The sequence below is a fragment of the Colobus angolensis genome, unplaced genomic scaffold, assembly GCF_000951035.1.
Source record: "Colobus angolensis palliatus isolate OR3802 unplaced genomic scaffold, Cang.pa_1.0 Scaffold37, whole genome shotgun sequence".
In the NCBI taxonomy this organism is placed as follows: domain Eukaryota; kingdom Metazoa; phylum Chordata; class Mammalia; order Primates; family Cercopithecidae; genus Colobus; species Colobus angolensis.
In genome coordinates, this window is record NW_012117043.1 from 9088542 (window position 1) to 9111586 (window position 23045).

The 23045-nt window shown below is 40.5% G+C and overlaps 1 protein-coding gene across 5 annotated transcripts in view; it reads right to left on the reverse strand.

Annotated features, from left to right (window-relative positions):
- The window catches only part of TOM1L1 (target of myb1 (chicken)-like 1), a 58592-nt gene that overhangs the window by 12152 nt on the left and 23395 nt on the right, over positions 1-23045 (reverse strand). For 4 of the 5 annotated variants that reach the window (XM_011953753.1, XM_011953754.1, XM_011953756.1 and 1 more), the window contains 7 exons: positions 16180-16313; positions 10188-10245; positions 9642-9759; positions 7832-7928; positions 2865-2916; positions 506-611; positions 2-83 (listed from right to left, as the gene is read on the reverse strand). In XM_011953753.1, the coding sequence (XP_011809143.1) occupies positions 2-83; positions 506-611; positions 2865-2916; positions 7832-7928; positions 9642-9759; positions 10188-10245; positions 16180-16313 (647 nt within the window). The remainder of the gene's footprint in view (position 1; positions 84-505; positions 612-2864; positions 2917-7831; positions 7929-9641; positions 9760-10187; positions 10246-16179; positions 16314-23045) is intronic. The other variant, XM_011953755.1, reaches the window with a different exon arrangement.

The following is a 23045-nucleotide window of genomic DNA, read 5'->3' on the forward strand; positions in this document are numbered from 1 at the left end:
CTCTGTAGTGACAGCAGGAGCTAAGGGATCAAACTCCATTACCTCGTAGTAATTAGGTGGCTGGAGATCACTTTTTGTCATCGCTTTAGGCAAAAAAAGAGACCAGTAAACATACATTGTGCTTTTCGAGGAATACATGCAATTGATATTCTTTTTATAATTTAGACTTCAAATATTAGATCCTAATAAACACAACCAAAACAGACTGGTGTTCCAATGCTACTCCCAAGTTCAACAAATCTGTATATAACAGAAAGGTTTCCAAACCTCAACTAAAGGTTCATTTACCTTAGCAGTCAAAACACAATAGTCAGTTTAACACAAGCATTTTTACAGTCTCTTATAGTCAGTCATAATGGTATCTGCCCTGAATTTGTTTCATTAGCTTAAAAATACAAAGGAGCACCTCTAATTTCTCCTATTTTCAGTTACCAACGAATCTCTGGCAGACTCATATATTCTCGTAAGTTTCCTTATTTGATGCAAATAATAAGGTCCCATGTACCTGGATGATTGCTGGGCAAAGGTGGCAGACTCTGGTTTGATGGTGCTGCTGCAGTGGTTTGTAGACTAACCGGCTGTAGAAACACTGAATTTGAATGTTCCAGAAACTGAAGAAAGCATAACACATGTTCATATAAACATTCTACATTAAGCTTTTTATTAGACTCCTACACTTCCAAGTACACTGTTCCAAGAACCATATACTTTGAACTGGACAAGAACAAGTTGTTTTTAATTATTACTTTAGTATTTTTAGGTAATCAAAACCTATGAGATTTACTTCATTTCTGCTGGGCATGGTGGTTCATGCCTGTTATCTCAGCAATTTGGGAGGATGAGGCGGGAGGATTACTTGAGCCCAGGAGTTCAAGATCAGCCTAGGAAACAGCAAGACCCCATGTATAAAAAAAAAAAAAAAAAAAATGCTGGGCATGGTGGCTTGCACCTGTAGTCCCAGCTACCCCAGAGACCAAAGCAGGAGGATCGCTTGAGCTTAGGGGTTTGAAGCTGCAGTGAGTTATGATCATATGATCTTGCTATATATTCTAGCCTAGGTGACTGAGTGAGACTCTATCTCAAAGGCAAGAATTTACTATATGTTTGTCTGGATTTATGCCTAATGCACCCCATTTCCCATAGAAACTGAAAAAACAAAACAAAACATATATTGCTTTTAAAAATGAAGCAGATTCAATGTCTCAGGCCAGATTCTCTGTTGTTTCACTCTGAATATAAAATCTCAGTCCTGAGTAGGAAAAAAAAAATCTTAAATCTATAGAGAGGCACTCAGTGACACAACAAAATCAGGGCTGATAAAAGATTAAAATCATAATTAGAAATTTCTCAGAATTTTCCTCATTCACTCCACAAATATATCCTGAGTACCTATCAGCTGCCAGACACTATTAATAAAGCAATAAAGCAGACCAAGTTCCTGCCCTGATGACGCAGACAATCAACAGATGTAAACAGATATCCAATGGTATGTGCTGTAATATAAAAGCAGAGTAGTGGGTGGGAGAGAGACTGAAGTAGAATACTGCCCTAATAGGTCGTGGTCAGGAAACGTCTCATCATTGGGGGCATTTAAGCAGAGCTTGACTAAAGTGAGTCTTGTGGTTACTGAAGAGGACACAAGTTCACAGTCTCTGAAGTGGGGATGGCCAGTGTGGTTGGAACAGAGTGAGCCAAGGTAGAGAGGGGCAGGAGGTGAGGCTGGAGAGGTGACAGGTGTGGTCAGATCAGCATTTCAGGCGTTTACTGAGTAAAATGGAGTGAGAAAGAAACTCATAGGTGGGTTTTGAGCAAATGAGTGACATAATATGACTTTACTTTTTGAAAAAGAATGCCCCCGTTTTTGTTTTCAGAATAGATTTTGAGGTGGGCAGGAGGGATGCGAACGGAGGCAAAGGTTGAAACAGGGCTTCCCTTAGAGGCCACTGCAATGTCCACCTGATGGTGGCTTGGACTAAGATGCAGAAGTGGAGGTGGTAAGAAGTGGCTGGATAATTGACATATTTTAAAAGTAAAAGTAAAAAGGTGGATGTCAAACACTATTACCCAAGGTTTTTGACCTATGCAGCAAAGAGTAGAGTGGCCATTGACTGAGGTGGAAAGCCTGCAGGAAGGGCAGGTTGAGAGTGGAGGCCATTGACTGAGGTGGGAAGTCTACAGGAAGGGCAGGTTCAGAGTGGAGACTGGGAAGAAATCAAGAGAAGATATTAAGTGGAAAGTGGATATATGTTCTGAGTTTAGAGAAGGGGTCTGACCTACAAGAGATACAAACTTGTAGGTTGTCAGAGATTGAATGGTTATTTCAAGGTATGAGACCAAAAGACCACAGAGGAATGAATGTAGATAGAGAAGTCTGAAGCCTGATCCCTGGGGTCTCCAGCAATGAAAGGTCAGTAGAGGAGGAAGAGCCAGCAAAAGAGATGGAGAAGAAATGAAAGTGAGGCAGGAGAAGAACCAAAGTGACTGATGTCTGAAAGCCATGTGTGCAAGAAGGAGGAAGTGATCGATTTTGTCATTTGTTGCTGATAAATTAGATAAAATGAGGGACTATGGAACTGCAGTTCTAAATTTCATAATACAGAAGTCACCAGTGATCTTGACAAGAGTTATGTCCACAGAGTGGTAGAAGAGCGTGTCTGAAGTCTGTCAAAGAGAATACAAGCAAAGGAAGTGGAGACAGCAATTACAAACTCCAAAAAAATTTTGATCCTTAACCATCTTGCCAACAGGGGCTGTGCATCAACACAATACTGAGCAGAACATGGGAATTAATGACCATGAGTTCTTTTCTGGCCACAAGAATCTGCTGACTAGGTGCACTGCTAGAAAAGAGTCTTGTTACTTACGTTATCGTATGCGTGGCTTGAGGTGAGGTTTTGGCTGATCCTTTGGGAAAACCTAGGATAGTGTGATAACACAGAATGATTACCCTACAGTGAGAACACAAATGCAAAAAGTAAGATCATTTTCCTAGTCTAAAAACAAAACCTAAAATTTACCTTCAGACCACACAATGTGTCATTTTGTAATAACTATTTATAAAACAATTGGTTTTTCAGTGCACATCAGGTTATGATGCCATGGGCAGTGGGAGCCCTGAGACTGTGGCATATGCACACAACACTAAGAACAGAGCCTTTAGTCCACCCCATCATGTCCTAAAGGATGAGAAGTAGTATAGAACACAGGTTAAGAAGAAAGCTGTGAGGGTTCCAGTCCAGGATAAAGTGGAGCAAATGTACTGCACCCTGTCTCTCCACTGAATGTCACTTAAAGGTGGACAGAACGCATAGAGCAACTATTTGAGGACTCTGAATAATAGGAGCAGCCTCATTGGGAAAGAAGACCAGAATTCAAGTATCACTGAACTGTTGGTGAATTTACCGTTTTCTGTCCCTTTGTATTTCCTGACCAAATGCAATGCAGCCTGAACCCTAGGCATCAATGAGAACAGACAGAGCTCTAGGAGAAGCCTTCTCATTCTCAAGGAGCAGGAAAGGGAAAATAATCCTAACACTCAGAATGTGGAAATCTCTTGTCCTGTTTTTGTCCTCTTCTCTCTGTTCTCTCACACCCCAAACCACAGGCAACCCCAAAGTGGCTGTAGCGACAGCAGAGGCAATGGGACTTGTAGGAAATTGAAACAGTGAGAAGAATCTTCTTCTTCAATAGGAGCTGTGATACCCACAGCTTTTTTCCTTTCTCTCCTGCCATTTAGTCATAGACATAAGTATAGTCAAGGAAATGTGTGGTATCATAGGGTAACTAAAGCTCCAGCTTTATGACTGGAGAAACAAAAACGGGAGTCCCAGGAAACTAGAAAGTGCCAGATAAATCACGATGATGGAGGACTCAGGAAAACAACCCCATGAAGTTGTTTATGAAATACTGAGCTCACCCCCTAGATCCCACCTCAGTCACGATGCCAAAAATGGGGAGAAGTGAACAAACGACCTGCCATCTGGACCTTAGATTGACCACAGGATGGAACATATGTAAGACATATTTGAATGGCACTGCAAAGGCTTTGAAAATGTAGCTGACATTGGAGCCACCCCCCATAGAAGAAGGGTAAAATTGTGGTATGAATCTAGCCAGGTTGTTTACATACTAAAATAAAAATATCAACATTCTTGATATGATTTAAATTAAGACCAAGAATCTCCTAATAAAACATTAAAAATGCCCAAGATAGAATCCAAAATTATGAGGCATATGAAGAACCATGAAAACTTCAGCTTGCATGAGAAGACAGTAACAGACAAGGGATGCCAAGAGGACACAGATGTTAATTATCTCAGAGATATTTAAGGCAGCTATTGTACACATGCTCCAAAGAACTGCAAACAATCTTTAAAAAAAAAAAAAATCACGGAAAAATAAAGTCACAGCAAAAACACAAGATATAAAGAACCAAAATGAAATTTCAGAACTAAAAACCCCAATAACTGAATTAAAAAAAAAAAAACTTACAGAATGAGCTCAATAGCAAAATGGAAATGACAGAGGAAACAGTCAGTGAACTTGAACATAAATCACAAAGTATCCAATCTAAACAGAGAGAAGCAAAGAGTAAAACAGACAAACAAACAGGACCCCAAACACCCATGAGACAATGGCACAGGGTCTAAAATTTGTGTCATCAGGGTTCCAGCAGGAGAGCAGAAAGATTGTAGTTCTGAAAAAAAGACTAAAAACATCACAAGTTTGGTGAAAGACATAAAGCCACAAACCACATTCAAGAAGTTCCATTAGTGGGTTAAATGGTGGCCCCCCAAAAGCTATGCTCATGTCCTAATTCTCAGAATCAGAGTTTCTGGGGACCATCAACTTTTTGACAGTCACCCAAGGGATTTTTATGCATACTGAATTATTAGATCCAGTAGGCTACAGATTAAAACAGGCAGCTATTAGCTGAAATTTGACTCTTAATGAATTTTATAGATACTTGTTGTTAATGGGATTTTTATCTGTATTATTCTTTCTCATATTACCCAACAAGATTAGCAAGACAACTATAACAGAATCACCTACTTTAAACCACATTATTTATCAAGCAACTTCAATCTGCCTACATGTCAGCATTTACTTGTATTGTACATAGCCAAGACATGAGGTAGCCAACCAAAGAAACTGACCTAACTCAGTATCTTCATGAGAGAGCCATTGACACTTTATCATTTCCCAACACATGAATCCTTTCTTCTCTTCTTCCCTTATATTTTGCTCTTTTTTCTTCCCAGTTTGATTCTTCTTTTTCATTTTCCTCCCTCTGCCCCTCCCTCTTTTAAATATAGAAAAGTAATTCAGTGATTGGGTACACAAGTATTTCAACAAAACACTAGGCAACTTTTTAAAAAATCTAAATCCACTGATATAAACACACTGCCAAAATATGTTAAGTGAAAAACAAAAGCAAGGTTCAGAACAGAGTGATAGTATGCTGCATTTTATTAAGTAATGGAGAAATTCATATTCATATTTGCCTACAGACACTATGGAAGGACAAATTAGAACCTAACAAAGTAATTATCTGGGTGGGAGTAGAGCGTGACACTAGGGAAAGGGAAAGAGGGTGGATGAAGAGGGAATGAGAACAAGAATTGTCTTATACAACTTTTTATATTGTTTTGATATCTGAATAATGAAAATGTATTGCCTATCATCTAAAATATATACACTTAAAAGGAAAAAAGCTATTGACATTGGCATAAGGCAAGTTCAACTGCTATTTATTCTATCCTGCCTCTTCTGGAACTTACAAAACCACTCTTTCACTCTTTTTCATTATTTTCCTTCCTGTATCATTCTTGTTTCTTTATGTGAATAGAGGCAAATATTAATATATATTCTTATTTCCAACTTGCTTACACAAATGCAATATATTACACACACACTACTTAGCACCTTTTTTTCCTACTTAGCAATAAATATATTGGTGATTATTTTATCCCCCAGCTATATAGTAATATGTTGTACAGATGTTTAACAGTCCCCAACTGATGGATACTTGAGTTGTTTCCAATTACTTGCTATTGCCCAAAACGTTGTAAAGAATAATCTTGTAAACACCTAACTCTGTATAAGTGTGGTATAAATTTATACACATAAGATTACAGATTGAAAGAAATAAATGCATTTATAATTTTAATAGATATTGCCACTTGCCCCTAGAAGAGTTACATAAATTTTGTCATAGTAACTGTCTTTCCGTAGCCAACAAAGAATGTTATGAAATATTGGTACTTTTGCCACCCTGAGAAGTAGAAAACGATTTCTTATTAGACTTTAATTTACATTTCTCTGTAAGTAAAGTTGAACATCATTGCATATGTTTATAGGTCATTAATATTTCTTTTTAATACTGTACTATCAGAAAACCTGATGGCTGGACGCAGTGGCTCACATCTTGTAATCCTAGCACTGTGGGAGGCCGAGGCACCCGCATCGCTTGAGCCCAGGCGTTTGAGAATAGCCTGGGCAACATGGTGAAACCTCATCTCTACTAAAAACACAAAAATTAGTAGCGCATTGTGGCATACGCCTCTAATTCCAGCTACTCAGGAGGTTCCAGCTACTCTATCAGGTTTTATTAGTCCAAGTTTAATAATGGACTATCAGTCCATCAGACTTGCTACTTACTGGCTATACAAACTTGGGCAAGTTCTAGTTCCTTCAACAGAGAAATGACCAAGAAGTCGCAGTCTCTTTTCGTGTATGATGGGAATAATGATAACAGGCCGGTGCAGTGGCTCACTTTAGGAGGCCAAGGCAGGAGGATCACCTGAGGCCTAGAGTTCAAGACGAGGTTGGGCAACAAAGCGAGACCCCATCTCTACAAAAAAATTTAAAAATGAGCCTAGCCCAGTATGGTGGTGCACACCTGTAGTCCCAGCTATTAAGAGGCTAAGGTGGGAGTATCCCTTGGGCCCAGGAGTTTGAGGCGGCAGTGAATTATGATGGCGCCACTGTACTCCAGCCTGAGTGACAGAGCAAGACCCTGACCTAACATCACTGACCTAAGTACTTTAGTGAAGATTAGATGAAATAAACAAAACTAGTTTAACTGAGTGCCTGCCACACAGCAAGTGCCCTGTACCTGATGGGGCCGTTACTCTTAATTTTCAACCTCATTGCTTTTCTGCCTCCTTTATCATTGTATTTCCCCTGTTCTCCCCCATCTCCTGTTACCACTAAAAATAACAGAAAGGGACGATTTATTGAAGGCCTACTATGTACCAAGTGCTATATTAGGAGTTTTGCATATAGCATCTCACTGAATCTTTGTAAGAATCCTAGAAAATATTCTTAGAAGAAAAATGAACATTTACAGTGGCTAAATAACTCATCTAGGTTATATGGCTAGCAGGAAGTAGTGCTGAGATTCTAACTCAGGACTGTCTGATTCTTAAGTTCTATTTTTTGCTATTTTATCATGTTTTCTTTTCTTTTTTTTTTTTTTGAGACCGGGTCTTGCTCTGTCACTCAGGCTGGAGTGCAGTGGCGCAACCTGCACTGCACTGCAACCTCTACCGCCTAGATTCAAGTGATTCTCATGCATCAGCCTCCCAAGTAGTTGGAATTATAGGCATATGCCACCATGCCCAACAAATTTTTATATTTTTACTAGAGATGAGGTTTCACCATGTTGCCCAGGCTGGTCTCAAACTCCTGGGCTCAAGCGATCCATGTGCCTTGGCCTCCCAAAGTGCTAGGATTACATATGTAAGTCACTGCGCCCAGCCATCAGGTTTTCTTAATTGTAAGGCATCCAAATGTCATATTAGTTCTGCAGTGTTACTGACATACTTACAGGGGTATTTCTGTATTCTCCAAGGCTAGCAAGTCCATCTGTGGATGAAGACTGGGTTTTAAGTTGTTTGTTACATCAGAACTTGGAGAGCTGAAATCTAAAACACAAAATGGACTTGTTTGGCTTTAAAACATTTTGTCAGTCAATTATTATGCTGGATTTTCTACAGTAAAAACAGAAAGAAAAAAGGAAAAAAAAAAAGAAAAACCCACCAAATAAAAGAGATTAATTTAGATATTTCTGTCACCATAAAATCATGAGATTTCCTAGCTCTAAGAGAAATTAAAAAGCATCATTTATGATAGGTAGAGAGAGAAAGAATTTCCCTGCCATGAGAAGAAGTTGTTGTAAGGGTAAGAAATATTATTGTATTGGATTTTCTAAAATCCCAAGCTGATCCAGAATGGAAAGGATTTTATATCTTGTTCTGCCCAGCACAAAAGTAAAAAGTTATAGTACATACTGAGCTCTACCTTCTCCTCAAGCTCCAGTCCATAATCATTTTTTTTTTTGAGATGGAGTTTCACTTTGTCACCCAGACTGGAGTTCAGTGGCACGATCTCGGCTCACCACAACCTCCACCTCCTAGGTTCAAGTGATTCTTCTGCCTCAGCCTCCTGAGTAACTGGAATTATAGGTGCCCACCACCGCTCCCGGCTAATTTTTGTATTTTTAGTAAAGAGGGGGTTTTGCCATGTTGGCCAGGCTGGTCTCTAACTCCTGACCTCAGGTGATCCACCTCCCAAAATGTTGGGATTACAGGTGTGAACTACCGTGCCTGGCCTCCAGGCCATAATCTTAAGTAAGATACCCCAAAGGGAATAATTACTTTCCCCTCTGAAAATTCTCTATGAAAAACTCAGGAAAACTCTCCAATGTAACTGACTCTACACATCCCACTAGCCTACATAAACAAGTAGCCAACATTTTAGAACTGGGTAGAGATCTAAGAAAACCACAAATTCAGTGATACTGAATATTTTTACTCTGGAAACAGCAGATGACATATGAGAAAAACAAACTGCTTTTAATTTGGCAAAACTGGATTTCAGCATTTGTCATCATCCTCATTTCGTAATTTACCAAACCCTTGTTGGGAATAAGGACAGCAGAAGATAACAAGTTAGGTAAGAAAGATAGGTAACTCTTTTATAAATGTTTATAAAATGCATTGTAGCAGAGCTTACATCACAACTTGGAGAGCTGTAACAAAGCTTACAATGCATTTTATAAACATTAGTTTGTTAATCTTGACAACTACCCTTTAAGGCAATCATTGTTCCCATTTTATAAAGTGAGAGTCTTAAAGGTTAGGTGGCTGAGAGGTGGCAGAACTGGCATTTCAACTTGGACTTTTCTGACTTTAAAGCCTGTGTTTTTCTTTCTTCATTTCACAACCACTTGGTTCATACCTTATAATTTCTAAATTTCTCCGCTTGCATCAGAGATACTCCCTTACCTGATGCTGAGGTATAGCAGAAAAGTCTAATGATAATAGTGTGTAGGTTCAGAGTAGACTTTAAGTATTGGCCATTGGGCTGAAAAGCCTCTACAAAGCAGGCCAGGTGAATTCCATGAAATTCTAAGTGAGTAGGATGAGTTTCAAGGACCTCCTCCCCCAGATACATCCCATTGCTATACCGGGTTTGACTCAACCATTTGTCAGGAAGTAATCACATCTCCTAACATAGTGCTCTGACATTCAAACTGTCTTCAGTCCTTCTTAGGTGGTATTTAATCATGTAATTAAGGAGAACTGTTTCACATCAAGCTCTTCTGCTGGTCTGAAAAGACCTGAGTGTTTATTTACTTAAGTCTGAAAGTTGATTATTCATGGTGTTGAGTTCTCCCAGAGTGTCCCTAGGCATCCGGGGACTGGGGCTTAGGTCGAGGAGATCTTGAGATGGGGCAGAAGGCTCACTGGTAGTCTGAAAACAAAGCAAAAAAAAAAAAAAAAAAGTGTCATGTAGTTTATCATAGCTTTCTCCCCATACTTATCATAGCTTTCTCCTTTGTAGAGGGGAGGATCCTATTTGGATGCATTTTAAGGAAGAATTCTCCATTCAACCAACGGACAACATTAGTATGACTCCCATCTTAACCACCTACATAGGTTCCTGCTTCTTATTAATAACTTAATAACATTAACTTTATATTACATTACATTAACAGTTTAACATTAACGTTAACTTAATAACATTAAGTTATTAAGGCAAGTAATCTATACCATTAAAACCACTCCAAATTATCAATGCATATCTCCCTCTTTTTAAGACTTGTTTTAGGTAAACCTTGCTTCTTACTGTAATTGGCAAAATGTTCAATTGTTTATTTTATAACGTTTCTAATCACTTACACCGGTGGCTTCCTTCTGGTTATTTTGCTCCAAAATCCTTTGTTGGTTTCTAGTAAACCTGTTTAAATGATCAAAATGCATGTGTTTTAAAAAAATATATGAAAATGCTATAAAAATTAACAATTATTAATACATAAATTATTTAGGAATAAAGACAATCAGCCTCACCCTCACACAATTATCAGTAAAAAACTTTTAATAACTTTTTTCCAGCTTACAGAGTATTCATACCCTCAGAGAAAACTGTGAGAAAATAGAAAAGTATTAAAAAAAATCTCATTACCCAGAAATTGTTAAATCTACTAACATTATTCCAGTATTTCATCTATAAGTGCATCTATTTTTAAAATTAGTTAAAATGATACTTTACATAATTCTGTATCCTAATTGATTATGCTGTGAGAATTTTTCTAGCTGAAATACAATTTTTAATGGCTATAGTTTACCTTATGAATCTATCACACCTTTAACCACTCTTACTATTAGCAATTTTTGTTTTCTATTTTGCCATTATAAGTAATTTTCCAAAATATTCAAATATATTTAAAGTATTTTCACTATTTCACTGTGTATTTTTATAAGATACTTAATACATACCAAAAAATTGACCTTCTACAACTCTGATTTAATTTTACATTGTTTGTCCACTGAGAGTCAAGGAGTATAAAGGTAAAAGACCAGAGAAGTTGAAGGCAGAAGTCCAAGGTTCAAGTGTCAGTGTTAGTACCTTGTAGCTACATGACTAAGGAGATGACTTCCTGAACCTTGGTCCCCCAGCTGCTAAGAGGGAATAACATTTGAACTATTTCCTCAGAAAGTTATTTTCAGGGGCAAAACTAGATAGCACAGGTGGATGAATGTGGAAATGCTTTGCAAACTGAGATTTGCTTTAGAAACATACAGTATCACTGTTAAGACAATTTGACTTCATGATCCCAAACACTTTAAAGTGTAAGTTTATACTGAATGGGCCTCTGAGCCCAAGCCTACAGGTATACATCCAGATGGCCTGAAGCAACTGAAGAATCACAAAAGAAGTGAAAATGGCTAATTCCTGCCTTAACTGATGACATTACCTTGTGAAATTCCTTCTCCTGGCTCAGAAGCTCCCCCACAGAGTACCTTGTGACTCCTGCCCCTGCCCTCCAGAGAACAACCCCCTTTGTAATTTTTCACTACCTACCCAAATCCTATAAAACTGCGTCACCCCTAACCCCCTTTGCTGACTCCTTTTGCTGACTCAGCCCGCCTGCACCCAGGTGAAATAAACAGCTCTATTGCTCACACAAAGCCTGTTTGGTGGTCTCTTCACAGGGATGCGCATGACAGAATCTGCGCACACAGTTTAATGATTTTTCAAAAACATGTGCTTTTAAATTCCACCTAGTTAAGCCAGGAACCGTCGCTTTGGGAGGTCGAGACAGGTGGATCACTTGAGGTCAGGAGTTTGAGACCAGCCTGGGCAACATGGTGAAACCCCATCTCGACTGAAAATACAAAAATGAGCTGGGCATGTCTGTAATTCCAGCTACCAGGGAGGCTGAGACAGAAGAATCGCTTGAACCTGGGAGGCAGAGGTTGCAGTGAGCCAAGATCATGCCACTGCACTCTAGCCTGGGCAGTAAAGCAAGAGTCCATCTAAAAAAAAAAAGAAAAAATCCATCTAGTTATAACATTAGCTTCTTGTGTTCTAGTCAGTTATGTGCTGGGTATGAACAACTTTCCTAGATCAAGCCCTGAGTGACAAATTTCAGTTTCTTTATTTGCACAACTATTCCCTGGATGTAATACTTTGGGGGATGTTGGAATAGGGTGAATATATTTTGCAAGTGGATGGATATGAATCTTTAGGGGCCAGAGCGTGGGCTGTGATAGGTAGAGTAACACCCACCCTCACAAAGGTACCCACATCCTAGTCAACACAACCACTGAATATGTTAGGTTACATGGCAAGGGGAAATTAAAGGTTGAAAAAAGAATGAAGTTTGCTACTGTTAAAGGAAAATAAATCTCAGGACCCCAAAATCACTAAGCCAAAGGGAAAAGTCAAGCTGGGAACTGCCTCAGGCAAATTTTATTCCTAACTAATATAGCTACAAAGATAAAAGGCTACCTACCTCTCTCACAATTTGCCCAAGAGAAAACTCCTCATGGGCCTCAAGATCTTTACCCTAAAACAGTTCTGTTGAATCTCACCTTGGCAATATAAACTGATAGCTTATCTTCACAAGTACAGGACAAAGGACAGAACTCCACTGAGTCCTCTGCCCTACTGCTTATGTAGAAATGCAAATTCACTGAGCCAGACTAAGGTATGAGTGACTATTCCTCTAGCCCCTTCTCACATGTAAATTGTGTATTCTGTGAAAGGTTTATCAAAGACTCAAAAAAATGCAACCATTTGTCGCTTATCTACTTATCACCTGGAAGCCCCCTTCCCTGCTTTGAGTTGTCCCACCTTTCTAGATGGAACCAATGGACATCTTACACATATTGACTGATGTCTCATGTCTCCCGAAAATGTATAAAACCAAGCTGTGGATGGCCGGGTGCAGTGGCTCACGCCTGTAATCCCAGCACTTTGGGAGGCTGAGGTGGGTGGATCATGAGGTCAAGAGATTGAGACCATCCTGGCCAAAATAGTGAAACCCTGTATCTACTAAAAATACAAAAATTAGCTGGGTGTGGTGGCACGCACCTGTAGTCCCAGCTACTCAGGAGGCTGAGGCAGGAGAATCGCTTGGACCCAGGAGGCGGAGGTTGCAGTGAGCCGAGATTGTGCCACTCCACTGCAGCCTGGCGACAGAGCATGACTCTGTTTCAAAAAACAAAACAAAACAAAACAAAAAACCAAGCTGTGCCCCCACCACCTTGGGTGCATGTTGTCAGGACCTCCTGTGGCTATGCCACAAGTGCATCCTTAACCTTGGCAAAATAAACTTTCTAAATTCATTGAGACCTGTCTCAGATACCTTTGGTTCACATTAGTAAGCTGCCCTTAATTGGGAGATTATCCGGTAATGTACAGATGAGCCCAGTGTAGTTATAAAGGTCCTTAAAGGTGGAAGAGAGAGGCAGAAGTGGAAGTAAGAGTGATGTGATACAATCAGGCCTGAACTAGACACTGTTGGCTTTGAAGATGGAGAAAAGGGGCCATGAGCCAAGGAAAGTGAACAGCCTCTAGCTGCTGCAAAAGGTAGGAAGATGGATTCTCCTCTGGAGCATCCAAAAGTAGATAAAACAGGATAAGCCACTAAGTTTGTGGTAATTTGTGACAGCAGCCAGAGAAAACTAGGAGACAAGTATCTTTTCTAGAGGCAAGAGTTTCTCTCTGAATCTTAGGACGTAAGTGTTTCACAGTTGTTCTGGCACACACGGTTCAAAGCCTAGTCAGAACAAGCTGTTCATAGAAGTAATCCAATCTCCTGAGAGCTAGACCAAAGTTCCCCCTGGGAGGAAGTTCCCCCTGGGAGGAAGCCTTTAGGCAGTGGTCTTATGGTTTGCAATAGAATTCTCCAAAATGAAAGCCAGAAGGCAGCACTCTACTGAAAACGATGTGGTTTTCCTTGGGTATTTTTTTGTTTATAAAAATGTGTTCCACAGAAAACAAGAGTAACAATTGTGAGTTTCTTCAGTGCTAAGAAAGAAAGCATGGTGCCCAGGCGAGGTGGCTCACGCCTGTAATCCCAGCACTTCGGGAGGCCAAGGAGGGTGGATCACCTGAGGTCAAGAGCTCAGGACCAGCCTGGGCAACATGGTGAAACCCTGTTTCTACTAAAAATACAAAAACTACACGGGCATGATGGTGTGTGCCTGTAATCCCGCTACTTGGGAGGCTGAGGCAGGAGAATTGTCTGAACCCAGAAGGCGGAGATTGCAGTGAGCCAAGATCGTGCCACTGCAGTCCAGCCAAGGCACGCCATCTCAAAAAAAAAAAAAAAAAAAAAAAAAAGAGAAAAAGAAAGAAAGGAAACATGGTTCCTAGGCTTACATCTTCAGTCGATGCCCTTCTGTGAATACACAGTAAATATGAGACAATAAAGGAAAGACACTGCCATTTCATAGCTCCTGGTTTTTATGTTTCTCTTTTTTGAGACAGGGTCTCTCACTCTGTTACCCAGGCTGGAGTGCAGTGGCACGATCTTGGATCACTGCAACCTCTGCCTCCTGGGCTCAAGAGATGCTCCCACCTCAGCCTCCTAAGTAGCTGGGACTAAAGGCGTGTGTCACCATGCCTAGCTAATTTTAGTAACTTTTTGGTAGAGATGGGGTTTCACCATGTTGCCCAGGTTGGTCTCAAACTTCCTGAGCTCAAGCAATCCACCCACCTCAGCCTCCCAGGGTGCTGGGATTACAGGTGTGCACCACCATTCTTGGTCCACAGCTACTGGCTTTATTTTATGGATTTTCTTTTTTTTCTTTTTTTTTTTTTTTGTTGAGACGGAGTCTCGCTCTGTCGCCCAGGCTGGAGTGCAGTGGCCAGATCTCAGCTCACTGCAAGCTCCGCCTCCCGGGTTTACGCCATTCTCCTGCCTCAGCCTCCCAAGTAGCTGGGACTACAGGCGCCCGCCACCTCGCCCGGCTAGTTTTTCGTATTTTTAGTAGAGACGGGGTTTCACCGTGTTAGCCAGGATGGTCTCGATCTCCTGACCTCGTGATCCGCCCGTCTCGGCCTCCCAAAGTGCTGGGATTACAGGCTTGAGCCACCGCGCCCGGCCTATTTTATGGATTTTCTTAATTCACTCAAGATAAGTGGGAAGAAAAACCTAGTCAATAAATTTAAAGGTTAAATGGGACACTGGTGCAAAGGAAGAGAAGAAATTACTATTTAATGGATGTCAATGTGCTAGCACTCTACTAGGTGTTTTCATATATATTATCTCATTTAATCCTCAAAAAAGCCCAACCCTCTAAAAAGGTATTATTATCCTATTTAATACATCAAAAAAAAAAAAAGAAAAAAACTTAAATCTTAGAAAAGTTATGCAACTTATCCAAAATCATCAGCTAGATTTGAATCCAGGCCTGTTCACCTCTTTCCCTTATGTCAGACTGGTCTCATTCTTTATCAGCTGATTAGAAATACAGTCACTGTGCAAGTAGAGATTCCCAGTAATTCTCAACAGAAACAGTGCCCCTAAGGGTGTCTTAACATGTCATTTTTTAATTATTTCTCTTAGAGGTGGGATTTCACTCCATCACACAGGCTGGAGTGCAGTGATGTGATCATAGCTCACCACAGCCTCAAATTCCTGGTCTCAAGCTATCCTCCCACCTTAGCCTCTCTAGTAGCTAGGCTATAAGCACCTACTAGAACCACCACACCCAGCTAATTTTTTAATTATTTATTTATTTATTTGAGACAGAGTCTCACTCTGTTGCCAAGGCTGGAGTGCAGTGGTGTGATATTGGCTCACCGCAACCTCCACCTCCCCTTCAAGCGATTCTCCTGTCTCAGCCTCCTGAGTAGCTGGGACTACAGGCATGCACCACCATGCCCAGCTAATTTTTTTGTATTTTTAGTACAGATGGGGTTTCACTGTGTTGGTTAGGCTGGTTTCAAACTCCTGACCTCAAATGATTTGCCCGCCTTGGCCTCCCAAAGGGCTGGGATTACAGGCGTGAGCCACCGCACCCAGCCGTATTTTTTATTTTTTGTAGAGACAAGGTCTTACTATGTTGTCAGGGCTGGTCTGGAATTCCTGGGCTCAAGTGATCCTCCTGCCTCGGCCTCCAAAAGTGCTGGGATTATAGGTGGGAGCCACCATGCTGGGCTGAAATGTCACTTTAACTAGGAGAAAGACCTCTGGCATTTACTGAGTAGGAGCCGCACAAGGGAAAACTGTCCCACCCCACATGCCAATACCTTTCCTATTGAGAATGGAGGATCTAGAAAGAGGGGTTCCTTGTAGGCACTCTGATAAGAATGCTGAGTAATTGGTGGTGAAAGTAGAAATGGAAGAGGGGTAAAGAGGGTACATGATCTGCTCACCTCTCATACCCAAGGATGGCATTATTCAAATCCTCATTCACCTGAATTAGCTCAACAGTTACATCTTCATTCTCCACCACCACAAGCAGGTCCATGATCCTCTCCTGCATCTCCCGACCTGTTTTATAGAGTTTCTGTCAAAGAAAGGAGAGAGATTTCTTATTCCACACTTGGAACATTCTATAAAGACATCTGACTCACCAATCTGTGCATACCTACAGTCACCTCCACCGTTAAGTTGCCTGTGGGGCACTACCAAAGTACTTAACTATAAACAGCTTATCCTTCCTATTGGAAGGCAGTGAATCATAAACTGATTATATTTTCCTTTAAAAATCAAAATAGGTGTCAGAAGAATAATATGGTACATTGAAAATAATGCTGGACTAAAACCCAGAAATGCTGTATGGGAATTCTAAATGTAGTGCTTATTAGTTGTGCCATGTTGGGGAAGAAAAAAATAAATTAAATAAACATGTTTTTAAAATCTCAGTTTTCTCATTGATAAATGAAAATTATACCCCTTGCCACATCTACCTCAAGGGTTGACATAAAAATCAAATGAGATGTGTGTAATGAGGAACTCTATAACTATAAAGCATAAACATAAAATGTTATTGCATTATTAGTGGTAGTAGAAGTAGTTAAAATACATTTACAGTGGCATTATTTTTTTCTTGTTATGTTGTACTTAAACATTTAAAGTTTATAGTTATATCGCATTTTGAGGCAAACTAAAATAGGATTAACAAACAAATCATGAATATCCTTATTTGGATTACCTAGAAATACTGCATTAAACCATGATTCCACCTCCCAAACCCATTTTTTTTTTTTTTTTCTCATAAGCATCACAGCCATCTACGTCAGACTTACTGATCCAGAATCTCCAGGCTGGGGGTCTGAAAATCTACATTTTTTTTAAACAAGCTCTCCCAAGTGTTTCTTATGTACACTGATATTTAAGAACTGCTGCCTTACAACTGACTTTTTTTCCAGGCACACCTTTGATTAACCCGAGGTACATAAAACTGATATTAATATTTCCTCAATCCCACCTTGGCTAGAGTTTGTCTGTGTAATAGTACATTAACATCAGGCAAAAACACAGGGATGCTGCTTCTCTCAAAATGAAGGCAATAGAACTTCCTTAAACACCGCACAATCACTTCAGCTGACTTTTTCCCCTCAAGAAAGAAAGATCTGCTGAAAAATGTATGTATGCTTCATGAAACCATTCAGAATCTCAAACGATCTATTACAAGACTGCTGACAGGAAATCTCTAAACAAATAAATCAAACTATTACTAACTGGCATTTAGACTCAGAGGTAAAAGCCACTACCCTCTACAAAATCATAACAACAAATATTTAAAAGGCAACATGACATAAAGAGAAAAAAAAAGGTGAGTCAGACAGATGATAGACTTTCCGATTTTAGACTTGCAATGTGCAGCCAGAAAAACCATTCCATTTGCCAACCACAGGGCCATCTTCAGGAACAGTATAGTGTGGGGGTCCACAGTGTTGTTCTGAAAGCTCCAGACAGTAAACATTTTCTGCTTTGTGGGCCATCTAGTCTTTGCAGCAACTACTCAACTCTGCCACTATAGTGTAAAAGCAACCCTGGAAAATATATAAATAACTGGGTGTGGCCATCTTCTAATAAAACAGATATACGTGGCAGGCTAGATTTGGCTCCTTTATATACCCCTGGTATAATGCAAAGAGAAAACTTTGGACTCAGATGCCAAACACATCTCCCATATATATGCCTGCTATGGAATTTGGGGAAATGTGGCTAAAATTTAGCCTTAGGTTTTGTTGTTGCTGTTTTGTTTTGTTTGTTGTTTTTTTCCATCTATAATACAAGGAAAACAGCTATCTTGTAAGGTTGTTGTAAGAATTGACAGTGGTGTCATTGAAACCCCACAGTGTCTGGCATACAGAGGTAGTCGGTAGTAAATAAATGTATTATGGGTGCTTGACAAGGTGTCACTAGAAGCTCAACTAGATAACGAATACAATCCTGTAATACGCTATTATCCAGGATCCGATCTTCTACAAAGGAAAGCATTAAGAATGGCATTTAATATAACCCCCAGAATGAATGAGAACTTTTCCTTTGTTCTTGCTTTACAGAGTGTACAGAAATTGTTCTTCTTGTTGCTCACTGGCAGCCTTGCTAGAGCAATGTCAAGATCAAGGGAATTCAATGGCTGATACCTATGACAAAAATGTAGAAATTAATTGAAATGAATTTGAAGCCAACATCAATAGCCCTCAGTCACATGAAGACACTCCCTTTGCCCTTTCAAGAGACAGATGGAATGGAAACATGAAAGGAATAGCACATCTCAACAGGTCTGCAAAGCAGAATGTGAAAAACCTCTTCAAAGGCCAGCCCACTCTGATCTTTGCAATTGATGTCTGTCTCAGAGGAGGGCCAAGCCACCTGGAAACACCCGAGATCAAGCTCCATGGACAAAAGGATAGGTCAGAGTTGCCCATAGCGGGTACTTGCAGGACTGTGGATGTGGGGAGCCGGGGGGGGCAAGTCAAAATACAGAGCAACAGCTGCTGGTGCATATGTCCATCACGGAGACCCTGGAATTGTCTCCTTTTATACAGTATAAAAGCAAAGGCAAGCTTCTAAGTTAAAGTGAATTTAACAATCAATTCAAAAGTCTTTGGAGCAAAACAAAAAGGAGCTCATTAAGAGATTCCTCTTCTGAGATGCAGATGGCTCTTACGCCTCCATAGGGCACTCAGGAATTAAGGAAGGAGATCCCTCTGCACTTTCAATTCCAACTATAGTCATCTCACATTGACCAACAGAGGGCAACTCAATAAAAAGAAACACAAAAATGCTTGAATATCTATCTCGAAAGAGCCAAAACAGGAAGAAATGTGTTTGCTTTAAAATGTCTCTGGAAATACTATCTGTATGGCAATATCCCTATTATTAGCCCATAACGTATTTTCTTCATCCCAGTATTCCCCACTCAGAGTGCAAGAAACCCCAATGTCTCTATCTGCTCAAAGTAAATACTCTCCCCACTTACTCTAAAACTGAACATTCTTCAGCTTAACTTGCTTATATAGTCTCTTTTTCCTTATACAGGCTTCAGTCGAATGACAAATTGTCAGCATAATCCTTAAGAAAAGCATTAACATGTTAAAGCCCTTCCAACTCTTCTTTCCAACAAAACAGTGTCTGCAAAAAGTACAGGACTTGGTTGCTGCCTTCAAATTGCTTCCTATACCCACAGGAAAAGACAATAGGTTAGCCAGGTATAATAGAAAGTTAGTCCTGGGTTCAAAATGAGAAGCTAGTTGGTCTAATGGATAGAACATAAGCTCATAAGAATGAAGTTCTCCTTCCAGCTCCACCACTTGTCACGGTGTGGGCAATTATTCTTTCTGCATATGCAGCCTCATCTGCAAAGGAAGGGAGATGGACTCAAAGAGGCTGACAGTCCCTTCTACTCTTAATATCTTACACATTTCTGAATGGTAAAGACAAGAATGGTCTGGGAGGATGGCTTTCTTTTTCCTGTTCTCAGGAATTTTTTTTTTTTTTCAACTGGTTACAATTCTAATAGGATCCAATTTCAGATTCCCTTGATTTTAAATTTCTCCAGTAAGTTAGAGTAAGGCTTTCTCTAGTTGTCATTTCAAAATCTGAGCTCCCTTTATTCTAAATACTAGAGCATTCTCTTCTTGTCTTACTGAGGCTAGGCAAAAAAAAAAAAGAGAGATAAGATTAAAGTGGGAGGTACCAGGAAAAGTCAGCTATTCAAGATAAGAAGGTGACCCAAAGCTGAGTGCATAACACCAAGAAAGCAAATACACAAAACACATGTTGCAACTCTTCATTCCTACGGCCAAGGTGGCTGCCTTTAACTCATCACAACAGTTGTTAGACTGCACAGAGCCTCAGAATTATCACGTTCCACTTCGGAAAACTAAAGAAAATCCAGTCCTCACCCCTAATGAAAAGTTTAAAGTTTACAAGCAACACAGTGGTGGGGAAATGTGTCTACTGCACAAAATGGTTTTACGGCCTAAGAATCTAACAAAGAGCAAGACCCTCTTGGTTAGTAGGGCTTCAGGATCCAATTGTTCAGTGTGGATTGGTGGAACAGAAAGGGGATTCCAAGTAAATATATGGGATTTCAGATGAAAGAAAACAGACAAGGAATAGGTTCCAAGGAAACAGAACAGCTACTAGAAGGTAAGTATAAACAGACAAAACAGGAAGAAGTTCCAAGTATACAGGTTGGTTTATTTATTTATTTATTTGAGAGTGAGTCTCAATCTGTCATCCAGGCTGGAGTGCAGTGGCGCCATCTCAGCTCACTGCAACCTTTGCCTCAACCTCCTGAGTGACTGGAACTACAGGCGCATGCCACCACGCCTGGCTGATTTTTGTTAGTTTTAGTAGAGATGGGGTTTCACCACGTTGGCCAGGCTGGTCTCGAACTCCTGACCTCAGGTGATCCACCCACCTTGGCCTCCCAAAGTGCTGGGATAACAGGCGTGCTCCGCCGCACCCAGCCTCAGGCTGGTTTTATAATAAACTATTATAAGACTGTGGTCACTGGTGAGGTATATGGGCAAGAGCAGTCAAGAAATTTTTGAGTGGAGGCTTTTCCTTTCTGCTGGAGAACTTTCCTTGGCCCTCCAGATCCACCGTCCACACTTTCTGCCTGAACCCTGTGCCCTGGGGCCTGGCTTGTAGGGATCACATCACCAGGTCCCCTGTCTTCTTGCTTCTGTGTTCAGCCAATGGGCATGCTGGCTGGCAGGAAACAGGAGGAAGGAAGGAGAATGAGGTCTGGATATTTATTCTTTCTACCCCTTCTACCAAAGGCACCACTATTCTCAAGGCTGCCCTCTCCACATTATTCTTTCCTCTAGGTTCTGGCAAAAGTGCCCTCTTCTTGCCTATATAATTATTAGTTAATAATCCAGGGATATTAGTTAATAATCCAGGGTAGTGATCAAGCCCTTGTGGTCTCCCTGAACTTTATAACATCTTACTAAATAAAGAGTATTTTGATTAAGCTTTCTTCAAATTACCCAAATGAAGTATGTCATCTCTTTTCTAATATACCCTACAGAGCATGAAAACACATCTTTAGAGTAATCAAAATAGTATGATGCCAAGTTAGGCACAAATAGGTCAAGGGACGAGAATAGTCTCTAGAAGACAACCTTGAATTAGAATATACAATATATGATAAAGGGGCATTTAAAACCATTGGAGAAGGCATGAATTGTTAGTGGATGTTAATTGGACAACCAGCCATCAAATTGAAAAAATAAATGAAGGTAAAGTCCCCATCTCATACCAAGAATACAAATTTGAATTTTAAGTCACATAAAATCCAGGGGAAGAAAGCTATTGATTCTGTTTTTACTGAATGATTATATCATGTTAGACACTAATCTGGGAGCCAGAACCTGGTAATGAACAAGACAAGCCTTTTGGCATTTCCATTCCAGTAGGCAAAGACAGCTGACAACCATGCAAGAAAAGTGTCAGACGCTGTGAGTGCCAGGTGAATAAATGGTGATGTGATAGGACAGTGGCTAATTTTAGACTGGAGAGTCAAAGAAGACCTCTCAGGAGAGTAACACGCTAAGATCAGAATGATACGAAAAAGTTCGAGATCAGCCTGGCCAACATAGTGAAACCCCATCTCTACCAAAAATACAAAAAAAAAAAAAGCTGGGCATGGCGGCAGGCGCCTGTAGTCCCAGCTACTCGGGAGGCTGAGGGAGGAGAATCACTTGAACACAGGAGGCGGAGTTTGCAGTGAGCAGAGACCGTGCCACTGCACACCAGCCTGGCTAGCCATTTGAAGATGGGGAAGCGTGAGTCGGGGATGAAACAGCTCCCCAGCAAGAATGAACTCAGCGCGCTCAAGGAATAGGAAGGAGGCTGGTTAGCAAGCATGTACCATGGAAAAAGAAGTAGGCTAAAATGACTTGAAGGGCTCTGTGGCCAGAGTAGAGAGGTTTGGTTTTACTCCAAGTATAATGGGAAGCCAATGGAGGGTTTCCAGCAAGAAATAACACGATCTGGTTTACATTTTATTTTATTTATTTTATTTTTTGAGTAGTCTCAATCTATCACCAGGTTGGAGTACTGTGGCGCGATCTCAGCTCACTGCAACCTCCACCTCCCAGGTTCAAGCTCCCGGGCAGCTGGTCGCCTCAGCCTCCTGAGTAGCTGGGATTACAGGCGCCTGCCACCATGCCTGACTAATTACCTTTTAAAAAGCCATAATACAACTTTGGGAGGCCAAGGCAGGTAGATCACCTGAGGTCAGAAGTTTGAGACCAGCCTGGCCAACATAGTGAAACGCTGTCTCTACTAAAAATACAAAAATCAGCTGGGCATGGTGGCAGGCGCCTATAGTCTCAGCTACTCAGGAGGCTGAGACAGGAGAACGGCTTGAACCCGGGAGGCAGAGGTTGTAGTGAGCCGAGATCGCGCCACTGCACTCTAGCCTAGGCGACAGAGCAAGACTTTGTCTCAAATAAATAAATAAATAAAATAATTAATGAAAAAATAAAAAGCTATAATGCAGACACTCAACTTCATTAGTCATTAGGGAAATGCAAATACAAATCAAAATCAAAACCGTAATGAGATACCACTTCACACCTACCAGAGGGCCATTCAAAAAACACACAATGGAAAATAACAGGTACTCATTGTGGAGAATCTGGAATCCTAGTAGTACTGCATACTGCTAGTAGAATATACAACGGTGCAGCCATTGTGCAAAAGAGTTTGACAATTCCTCAAAAAGTTAAAGTTACTATATGACCCAGCAATTCTACTCTTAGAC